At 33.9% G+C, this 12,464-nt stretch overlaps 1 protein-coding gene across 1 annotated transcript in view; it reads left to right on the top strand.

Annotated features, from left to right (window-relative positions):
* The window catches only part of LOC113498672 (5-hydroxytryptamine receptor), a 79,131-nt gene that overhangs the window by 55,817 nt on the left and 10,850 nt on the right, over nt 1-12,464 (top strand). The window contains exon 3 of the mRNA XM_026878782.1: nt 8,470-8,664. Coding sequence (XP_026734583.1) covers nt 8,470-8,664 — 195 coding nt within the window. The remainder of the gene's footprint in view (nt 1-8,469; nt 8,665-12,464) is intronic.

Below are 12,464 nucleotides of genomic sequence, written 5' to 3'. Positions count from 1 at the left end.
TGATAACTTAAAAAAAATAATAAAAGTCCGTGACAAAAAGTGTTGCGGTCAAGCCATCCGACCTGTCAAAAACAGAATGTATTGACAACTCTTGTAACCACATGTTGCAGGCGAGGGTTAATATTTCAACGGCTTTAAAAACGGTGATTAAAATTGTTGGCCCATCGCAAAATATTATTTGTTTTAATATTTAATTATTACATGGTTTAATGGATGTAGTAATGACTTTCGGTTTAAATTTTAATCGTGGTTTCGTATTGGTGTATGCATATTGATACTTGAAGCTGTGTGTGTTATCTTTAGATTTTCTGTAGAGTTTGTAAATTTTGTATTGTGTTTTGAGTTAGGTATAGGCACAGTTATGTGGGATATTCAGATATTTTCGCTACACAAACTCATTTTAGTCATTTTAAGGTTTTGTAGTGAAATTATACAATTTACAACTTTGTGGTGTCAAAACTGTGTTAATAGATTTCTATGAAACATTTCGGCGAAAAAATATACATTAGATTTTCCAACGTAAAAATTTTATACACATTTAAAGCCGTGCTCAAGACCAGGGACCCTTTTGGAGAGTCAAGCCCAAAATTCATGAAACCTTTTTCATCGCGATCATAATTTAAGACCTCGAAATTTACAGCCAACTTTCATCCCATTTTTATGCCTTAAAATAAATAGGATGGATTAAAATCATAAATATTTCAAAAAATCTTTATGAATACTAAAAAAAGGAATTCTTAACAAGATTGTTTAAAAAAATATTCTTGTAACTCAGAAATCCTTGACCCGTCGCAACAATTGGAGCGAGATAGAAAACTCCAAAAAGTTTTTAATTCAACAAATTCTTTTTATGAATCGTTTATAAAAGTCGAGGTCGGCAGTTGAACTTTTAATTTTTACATTTCTTAACAACGCTTTTTGGGATGTTTAAAGATTCCGTAAAGTTTCTGTTCTGAAGAAAGAAAACACTTTTGTTTTTATCTTACGTTGCGTATTCAAATCGATTCATAATGCTGAAGACGAAAATACTAACCTAACCTAACCTTAACATGTATATACAGCTTGAAAAATATCTTCACTTTTATCTTAACTTCTAATGCCATAAAAATATTAAATCCCTCATAATTTCTTGTTAAAAATAAAGTTATGCAAGCTTACTCCCATCAAAGCATTAACCTAAGTCCTATCATGAATCTGCACTTCACTTAAAAATATTTTCATCAAAAAACACACTCCGTTTACCTCTTAAATCTGGTAAAATACCTCTAAAACATTATCTTTATTGAAGCCGTAATGTCACCTCGTAAAAATCTTTTATCTTAACTGTCTCCACCTCTTAAAGTCTTAATACATATAAGATTTTCTCTAACAACCTTTATCTGAGGTCTATGACACTTTACTGTAATCATGAGCCCTTTATACCATCCTAAAACAACCAAGCAATTTTACTCTACAGAAGATTTTTCTGAAAATAAATATCATAAAAATGGAAATTACAACAGCAAAAATATAACACCCCTTTCCTTGGGAGAAATCTTAAAGAATTATGAGTTGTAATTTCTTTTCTGTTTGCGATTAATTAAACGTTACAATTTATATGCTAATCAAGGTATAAAAGAACAACAGAGCCTTAAATTTACTCTTTATCTTTCTTAAAGTTGAGGAACTTGTAATTGGCTACTACTTACCGGCTTTATGCAAAGACTTTTGAAGTGCTTTTGCTTGATTTACGTTAAGTACGAATGAACATTCTCGCTTATTTTACAACCAAGACAATCTGCATCATGAGGCCCTTTCCGCATAGGCTTGTATTATTTAAAAGTACCTGGATGATCGAGCTTTTCTAGGTAATATTAGGACTTCCTGCCAAAACCCGACCTATTTGGTGTTTTTCGTATAATAACATAAAATAGTTTACGTTTATCGAATAACGACATTTTCTAAAATTATTATAAACAAGGATAAATCTTTTAAAGGTATGCAATTAAACCTATTTTACATTTAAGTTTTGAGTTAGATAGACAGACAAACCTCAGCTAACCACAGGCCATCCATTTGGAAAACCAATAAAAATATATAATCAAATAATATTGCCTGTAAACACCTGTGAGGCAAATTCCGTCCCATTTAAGAATGAAAGGTATTTTATTTTGACCCTGAAAGTATATAATATATGAAGCCTCGCTGCAATATACGTATCGAATCCTCGTAATCTGCACTAAATTTCATTTGGATAAAACATCCCAAAAAAACCTAACACCATATTAACGTGCACAAATCTTCTCCCATCATCCCTACAATCGGCAGTTTCATAGAAGTATTTCCACATGAATACCTCCGCTTAATTGCGGTTCCTAATTAAATGCGGAAAATATAATTAAAAGTGAATCGGGCTTGGAATGCGTCCGCTCTCAATTCGTGCCGCATTTATTGTGCACCTTCACACCTTTTTAATTTATACGAGTAGATTACTAAAGCTGACCTCGTTTAGCTCCAGTAAGTACCAGCAGTACCGTTTACATTGAGCAAGCGAGACGGTGGGTTAGCTGTATGTAGCGGCATCTCGTTTTTACAACGGCAGTCTTAGTTTAAAGGATTATAGTACAGGCACAGCTGTAGCTGTACGTAATTTAAGTTAATATGCAATATAAATTAGTGGCGGGGTAGGTTTTAGGATTGTACAGGATTGTTCTGTGTAAAAAAGTGTAATTTTTGTAGATTAGTATTTGATTTCGAAAGTACACGTGATGAATGTATGTAAAAGATTTTTTTTTTTATTAAGTTGAGTACCGCACAATGGGTCCTTGTATTTTAATTTGTTTGGAGAAATTTGCTTTCTTTTCTACTTAAATAAAACTCTGAGCGATAACATCTCTCTTTTCTCCATATGCATTACAAAGCCATATCTGCAACAATTATTTATCGCATACAGCTTTTACTCTCAAGACTCAATATGATCAATAACTAAAAAACAATCACAAAAGGTATAAACATTCTACACCAACTAATCATTAAACAAAGAAAAATAAATCAACGCACACACACAAACATAATAAACCCTAATCAAGAACTCGATAAACATCTCAAAGAAAAACAATTTTCATTCTGCATACGTAGGTATTAAAAACATAAATCTTCGTCTAATGCAATATACATTACTCTCTGCATTCGCTAGCAATTAGTTCGCTACTCCCATTAATCCGCAATGTATAATGAAATTTAGTTGCAGCGAACGGTATCAAATTCTGGTGTAGTAAAAATGGTTTATGAACGGTGTTATTTTAGAATTAATGTAATATTGAAATCTGGTATATAGACCAGATCTATCTTTTCGTTAAGTAGCCAAAGTGCTAAACTAGGAAACCTATTACTGTGACACTTTGTCCGTCCGACTGTTAAAAGGGTATCTCCTGATAGGTAGAGACAGAAATAAATTTTGAAAAAAAATCATCTGAAGTTTTCACAGATGATGTTTTTATATTGCCGCTATAGCCACAAACACCAAAAATAAAGATCAAGATTAAGCAACGTTCATAAATGGTTTTGAATAGTATAGTTAGCTATTTGTAGTATGTACGGAACCTTTAATAACGCGACTCCGACTAGTACTTGACCGGTTGATTTTTCCGAAACTAAAACTGCGAGTTATCACTGCTAAGATAAACAATGGAATCTCGGAATCAAATCTCCAAAAAGGTTACTTAACTTCGTTTCCTACAAATCACTGGTTTTAGACCTTCTTGGAGTGACATAAGTACCTCTAAAAGTGTACGGACTATAGGCAGTGGAGTTCGCAACACGTGACTTGCTTACTGCTACAGGCAATCCGTATGAAAACACTTTGGAAAGGAAAATAAGACTGAGGAACTGCTTTAAAGGCTTGTAACTTTATAATGCTCATATAGAGGGTATTCACACTCGAAGTAATAAATTTTAAGATAACAATTATACGAAACAGACTAGCTGAAAAAGATGACAAAAAAATGTCGGGTTGAAAAATAAACTCTTTATTGTGTATACAAAAATTCACGAGAATAGGTCGAGCCGTTTCAGAAGATTTCCATTGCGTACACCGTAACACGAGCATTATACATATATATGTATATAATGTATATTAGAGACGTAAAATTATAGTGGAGTTGAAAACCCAAGCCAGTTATTAGGTTGATTGATAGATAAATTGATGGGTGCTAAGTGACTTAGCAGTACTATTTGTTTTTATTATTTTTCATAAAGTAAAAAAAGTATTTGTTACAATGATTATCAAAAGAAAAATAGATACAGATAGATTAATAGATAGTATAGAAACTGGTGTGTATAGTATAACTATGTCTCTGATCACCAGGCCTCCCCTCCATTACCCGTGTAAAATATGTATTTAACTTACAAAGCGAAAAAAATAATAAGGAAGTAGGATAAGCTTACCTATTACAAGTATTATCTATTACTTTTTTGATTTTAGGCAAAACGGGGGCATCAGAACAATAATAAAATACAATATCTTTCCTGTACACTATAGGACGACCAACTTTCACCTCTAGATAACTCCTTAACCTCTAAAAAGCAATTCAAGTAATTCAATACGAACTACACCTCATTATCTCAAAGGAACAATAGTTAAAGAACTTCACACGATGATACGTGACAGGCATTCAGTCACACCCTTTGGTAGAGCCTTAAGGGTCAAATGAATTGGAAGCGTCTTTGTGAGACAGATCATTTATTGAAGCCACACAAACGAATTATTTCGAAATCTTTTACCCATACTTGATAAACGTTGCTTTGTATTTTAGGTGTCTGAATTTGGGGGATGTGTTGGATCTTTTAACTACTGAATTATTTTCCCACGTTTTTATACCCTCACTTTTCTTGTTTGTTTGTAGTTACGGTTGTACGCCCGATTAACTAGCAGGCTTGAAATGGAGCTACGTATGGTATTCCGAAATACCGCTTGCCGAAAGGACGATTTTCCGAAAACACTCTACTCCGACGGTTAGTTGAACGAAAAAATTATTGACCGATGAAACGTTTCGCCGAAAATATTATTTATCGACGCTTGGTAGTCCGAATGAATCCTTCGCCGATGTAACGGTTCACCGAAAACACTCTTCAACGACGATTGGTTAAACGAACGAAACTTTCGCCGATAGCACTCGTTGTAGGGGAATTCTTTTGCCAAATGGATAGTTTTTTTTTCACCTTGACAACACCCTTAGGTCTTGTAGAAGTCATGTTAAAAATACATTATTACAAGTATTGTTCAGCTGCATTTCACATAATTATAAAATATAGTAGCTAGCGTAAACTGAATCGGCGAAAGTTTCGTTCGTTTAACCAATCGTCGTTGAAGAGTGTTTTCGGTGAACCGTTATATCGGCGAAGGATTCATTCGGACTACCAAGCGTCGATAAATAATATTTTCGGCGAAACGTTTCATCAATCAATAATGTTTTCGTTCAACTAACCGTCGGAGTAGAGTGTTTTCGGAAAATCGTGCTTTCGGCAAGCGGTATTTCGGAATACCATACGTAGCTCCTTGAAATGTCAGGGTAGCTTCAAATCTAATGATAATGCAATTTACAATTATTAAAACGGTAAACTTGAATGAAGTAACTTCTCAGTCTATATCGATTTCTAATTTTAAGGACCCGTTTTTAGATTTTTTCAATTTATGAACTGCTTTTGCCTATTGATTTTATTCGCTCTGATGATAGATTTTAATGAATACAGTAAGTTTGCAGTGAACGTTGTCTGTGTGCCTGTGACATAATCTGGTTTCTCTCTGATTGTGACAAATCTAAGGTATACATACATACATAGACATATTTTGCTCACTTTTTATTGGTTCGTGAGAAGGTATGCCTTTCTCAAGCTTAACTAGATAACATTATTGAAATAGTTGATTAAGTAATAATGCAGTTTTTATAAATATACTTTACTTTTATTTGTATCACACACGCGTATTGGGCCGGAACAGAACATAAACAATTGAATGCACAACAAAAGAAAAATATTCGTACCAACTTAAAAATAATATATGGCGCTACTTCTTGCATGCCAGTGAACAACAGTGAACATAGATTATAAATTTATTAAATTACAACAAACATGATCATTATTTTCCCCTTCCATAATGTATCACCATCGACCGATGATGATAATGTAATAAAACTTTCTTGTATCAAACAAACTGACATGATTTTGACTAGTTCCGAAGTATGACAATTTCATCACAGTATAGAACAACAACACTACATAGATGGTACCAATTATATTGTTCCTTGAAAAGCTAAACAGGGTTGCGACGACCGTTTCCATTGTTTACTAGTTAAGCTCGCTATTACAGTGACTGGATATAAAAGACTTGTTGAGTAGCCAATAATAGCGCTGTCTTGATCTAGTTTTAACCGGTTTTTGTAGTGCTGTTTATGTTTTGTGATTTTGTGTGCTTGTGATGTCGTTTTAGGATCTTGTTGGACATAGCTACCGGTTTATTACTGTCCTCTTTTAATACGTTCTTTCACGTTGAGAATACTTTTTGAAAAGCTTACATCACTTTCAACATATTTTTCTTTAAATCCGGAATCAACCATTGGTGATTTTATTAATTGAGTTTGACAGTTGAAAAGCTACCTTCGACTATTATTAAGAGTAAGATGCATGAAAGCGAAAAGATCATAAGTGATTTATTATAAAAAAAAATCGAAGCCATGGAAATTCATTTGAGTGATTTGTATTATCACGGTTTCAAAATACAATTTCCTTCAGTTGAGGGCAGCCCCCGTTCTGCGCCTAGGCTATTAAAAACAGTTTAAAACTTCCAAACAGTAGTTTTCATTTCAAATAGTCTGGCAACTTTTGTTCCGTGTTCTAATTGGTATTTATAACAATAAATTTGTATCAGAGTTTGACAAACAAGGCAGAAAAGACAAGACAGACCTCAAACTTATGGGTCGTTACCAAAGTTATTAGGGACCAATTCAAGGTCGATTCACCACATTGAGAAATTTCAGATGTTGAATTCAATTTCCCGTCGTAATTCCCTGATAATCCTCAATTGGGAATTTGTTAAATTTATAGCCGTTCGGTCCCTGTTTTGACTAAAAAGTTTCAACAATATGTTATTGACGTGATTCAATTAAAATATGTTAGGAACTGTATAACAACACTATTTCAAAATATAAAAATCTACGGTTAGTTCATAATATCATATTGAACATAATTTGTTTTAGTGTAAAAATAAAAATGGTCGCTACGAAACAGAACTACTTACGGACACAGAAATGGCTGGATGGAAATGGAAATTATTCAATTTGTAATTTTTTTTACCAAATATTGAATTCTATCTCGACGAATTATCGAAAGTTATGATTGATAACAGGACTGAAACCATGCACTGACACATCCATTCTACTCAACAAATTCATACAATCTCAGACAAACTCTTGATTGAAATGCGAGCTTTCAAATTAATGCCTCTGAAACACAAACGAAGCTCTCTGTTTCAAGACTGCAAGACTTGAGAGAACTTAAAACTGTGGTGTACTGACTTTTGGCAAGTTTCGACAACGATGTTCCCGAAACACTGATTTAAATTCATTTGCTTTGTGCATTCACATGTTGCTGAGAAAACTACTTAGTTCAATTTAGTTTCGAAACATGACTTAGTGTATAATGATGATACTTATTCTAATTAAGGTCTGTTTTTAAAGATTATTTTATAACAGCTTTTTTAAGACGCGTCTACCTGATAGCCATGCATCACAAATCCTATATTAAATTGTATGGCAGTTTAAATAGAGTACTTACATTGTTCGCAAAATGCAGTGATAAGCTTCCTGACAAAAAAATATCCTAAACTCAGCCCTGGAAGTTGTAAAACAATCTATTCAACGAGCCATGTTTACCACTTATACCTCCACCTACTGCCAAAATTCCGAACATACATGAATATTTCAAACGGCATCCAAACAGAACGAAGCAAAAAGGCCTTCATAATAACAAAATCCATGTAAAATCTGTGAAAACTTTACCTTTAAAACGCCAACTAACCGTACAGTTAAGCCAATTTAAAATTTCGCCGGTGCACGAATCCAAAGTTTTGAAACCACTATTTTCTCTTCATACTCTTGATATTCAAAATTCTCCGAGATACTTTTCATAATACTTATTAAGTTTTGTGAAATCCCAACCGACTTTCTTCGAACCGCTGAATTAGTTTGGTTCAGTAGTCTTGATAATGTATTTAAACTTTTTGAATTGAAGTGAACGAAAAATTCTCTACTTGAATCCTGAGCAATGGACCATGATATTAGTTTCAGGCTTATTTTTAATACTATGAGCATAATTTTTGTAACGACATGTTTTGCTCATGTTTAGGTACATAAACAGACAAATATTTTCCTTGCAATATCAACATGCCAAATTGGATCAGTTGCCATTGGATTTCAAGTGATGTTTCCGTTCCAGATGAGCTCACATACCCGACATCTTCAGAATGGTTCGACGGCAGCAACTGTTCGTGGGTGGACGCGGTCTCGTGGGGCTGCAACACCACCATCAACGGCACCAGCTCCAACTCCACCTCCAGTGACGTCACGTCGTTCGTCCTCATGGCTGTCACGTCTGTCGTGCTTGCACTTATCATCCTTGCTACTATTGTAGGTGAGTCAATGAATATGAACTATAAAACTACAGGCTTATTGACACTTAGACTAAAAGTAATGATGATTATGTCCAACAATGGACTGATTAAGGTATTATTGAATGATTATTAAATGATGTAACGGTTTACTCATGCGTATTTATCGGGGTAGCCCGACTAGTTTCGGACCCAACCGGAGTCCTTAATCATGAGCAGACGCGGCGGGATCGCGAGTCGAACGTCGAGATCGTCAGTTCGACTCACGATCCCGCCGCGTCTGCTCTAACATCATTTAATAATGAATCAGTCTCACGATAGATATTATAAAAATTATTGATTGATATCCACCAAAACCTGTACTTTGCTGAACGTATTGAATTTACTTTACCAAATTCATTTTAAAAGTCAACTTTGACATTATCGTCTTTAAGTATAGGTATTTTATTTGTTTTTTACGTTGGTGCAGGATTAAAACACTACCAAACTAAAGCCTCGTCTGCTAAACGATTTCCTACAATATTGGGGTCAGCTTTCAACAAAAATATTGCATATTCTATCCGGTAGCTGGTGTACCTCAGCTGACCTTTTATGATTTTTCCGCAGTTTCCTTTTACATTTTTGTGTTCCTGCATTTCAAACACTTTATAGTGATTATGATCTCGGGTGAAATTTTAAAATACACCGCTATGAAGCACCTGAAGTTTTTTTATGTAAATGTGTTATGAAACTATGAATAGAATAACGTACCATATTGTTTTCAGTTTAATTTTATATAAAATTCTGTTAAAAGATAGGTATAGAGAGAAAGAAGCTACAGAGATCATAGTTTCCCGGAGCGGGTTCATCATAGGGCATAATGCCACTGTAGGAGTCTTTATCTTAATTTTATCATTCTTATCGAGAGCTATCATGTGTTTACGAGACTATCCAATTGAATAAAACAAAAGCACTGAAATAGCCAACTGAGACATCAAAACACAGTAACTATGAAAGAGTAACATAATAATAAAAATAAAATAAACTTGAATTGTTTGCCGCGACTGCGCCAAATAGGTTCACTCTAGCATAAGCCAAATAACAACATCAGGAGTATCTGGCACTAGTTTTTTAACCTTAAAAACCTTAAGTACTGTATTAAGGACATAATATTTTGTGCAGCAACGTTTTGCTTTTTAACTTTATCACCAAATTTGACGTCATTTTTTTTTTTAGTTAAGTATGAATTGAAAATGTACCTACTTTACCTATATTAAAAAATAATAAGCAACTAGACAGGTTCCTCAAAATAGCGAACAAATATCACAATGAAGCCTTGTTGGAAAAATTCTATATGATACCTTTTCACAACATAATTATAATATCAAAAACTCCAAAAGACCAGATAATGTGCGAAATATCTTTTATATTCAGAAAATTCACATTTAACACCTCTTCAACCCAAAAAGATAGAATCTTTGGGAGCGTCAAACGACCACAACGAATTCTGATCCCTAAGCTCGTTGATTCAAAGTCTACATTTCCGTGTGTGATATGAATGAAACAACGTGTAAATTTCTATTGTAATAAAGCCCCTTTGTGTACTTTTTTTCTAATCAAACTGATATGAAAGCGAGCTTTGGCTGTATAAATTGGCTGACAGCCAAATTGGAGGTACTACCGATGTATGAGCCCTACTTATATGATGCCAGTATTCCAGTGGCAGATAAAACCAAGCGATGGATTATATATCAAAACTTAATCTCCATATGTAAAGGCATTTTGCTCAATACAAATAAACAATAAACAGCAAAGATTGTTAGAATACTTAAAATTAATAATTAAAATTAATCATTAAAACAATATTTTATACAAAAAGGTTGTCTGTTACTTGCTATGCTCCACTAAGAATATTATTACTTCTCCAGCTATTTCATAATTATCCTCAGTTTTTCTAAAGACCTACACGCTCTGTCGGACAACAGAAATGTTTCATCTGAAAAACATTCAAAGCTTTGAAGAAGTTCTCTCACTGATCATTATAAGCTCCGCTGAACAGGCCTTGCCCTTTGCGAATATGAGGAAACTTATGTAATCAAATAAACATGTCATATGGATGGCATTGACGGCCATGCCGTCCAATAGACTTGAGATCAAGCCATCCAAATGGCATAACGTCAAGCCAAAGTTTGATCAACATTTAACCCTAAAACTCGAAATTACTATTCCAAAATGTAGTCACACCAGATCCCATTCGTCCCTGAAATGAAACCGGCAAAAAAAATGCCACGATCGTGAATGTGCTAAGCAGGCATTTCTGAAGTCTTTGGAGTGATGCTAAATAGAGCCATCGTCAATGTCTCTACACACACAAAATATATACGAGTATGATGCTCTCTGATGGAAGCATTGAACAAAATAGTTTACATGCTTCCCTTTAAGGCTGTTCCACGGTAAAAGGCCGACCATATTTATCGGTAACGTTCCTAGATGTTCCGAACATCGGTATTTCGACTAAAACACCTTTTTATAGGTTGTAAGGTGATATCGTATGGGCTGGGGAAATTCTGATATGAATATGGAAGGGTTGGAAACGAAATAAAGATCTTCGGGACTTTCTTTATCGACTTTATCGGTGTTTTGTTAGTAGCTTGCTTATGATAATATGGATGTTTTAACCTTTTTTTTACTTACTTTCTTCATTCGACTTTGTTCGAAAAAGAAGTGTTTGTCTAAGATAACAGAAGATTTTTATTTATGTTTGATGGCCATGAAAACAAAAACTCTAAATATTTCTTGATTCAAACTTAAAATAATCATGAGAATAATTCATTTTTTAATGATAAGAAAGGATTCGGGTTGAGTATGGAACAAATCGGGCAATCCCATACACGCGTTAGTGAAGCCATTGCATCATTTAATAATAAAAATAATCAGTGAATTCCTCAAGTCCGAACCATAATTTAATATTAATTACTGAGACGTCCTACAAAGTCATTATCTAAAGAAAAGATTTATTAGCTGAGCTCACTTCATACATTATGTGACAAATTGCTGTTCGAAGCAAGTTAGATGCCTCAAGCCTGGAATATTACGAAGGCACGTTAATCCTTTGTCTAACTTTTCTTTAACAAACATATTCTATGTAGATAGGGATTAGTAATATTGGGGCGTAGAAAATTGTTTTTCTTTGGGTAGTAAGTACTGGTAATTTGTTAACGGGTACAGTAATGGAACATATTACTTACATGTTATTTCTTTTGCTAAATCTTTAATTAATCTTTCTTCTACGATTTGCTAATCTGGATATTATGTTTTTTTTTTCTCGTTTTATTATAAGCAGCATTTGTAACAGTCACATATGTATGATATTTCTCATGATAATGTTGGTCCATCAATTTTATTTTTAGTGATAGGTATAGCTTTAGTAACGCACACACTACAACACTAGCTTTTTATGTTTTGGTGGTAGGACCTCACTTTATCTGCACAGAACAGAGCATAAAATTTTATTGGCTGACAATTTGAATCTATTCAGAGAAAAGCACTGAACTTTTTACGATTTATAGTGCGCACTTTTTTTTCTATAAAACTGTCTTACGTTTTAAAATATTACCACACATTTTACTGGGAATTCTATTAACACTGAAGTGTTTGTAAAAATTTTGGCCAAATAGTAACTTCAAATAATAAGGTATCTTCTTAAACTGGAACTGTTATCTTTTGACTTTTGAGACCAGACGGTTAACCTCCAAACCTAACACTGAAGCTAGTGCAGTTGTCGAAGCAAGACGGCACAATATGTGGTGTTCATCGGCATCTCAAATCATAAGGCCCACACTAC

The sequence above is a fragment of the Trichoplusia ni genome, chromosome 11, assembly GCF_003590095.1.
Source record: "Trichoplusia ni isolate ovarian cell line Hi5 chromosome 11, tn1, whole genome shotgun sequence".
In the NCBI taxonomy this organism is placed as follows: Eukaryota; Metazoa; Arthropoda; class Insecta; order Lepidoptera; family Noctuidae; genus Trichoplusia; species Trichoplusia ni.
The sequence above is the reverse complement of the archived record's forward strand: the minus strand, read 5'-3'. Positions and strand labels throughout refer to the sequence as shown.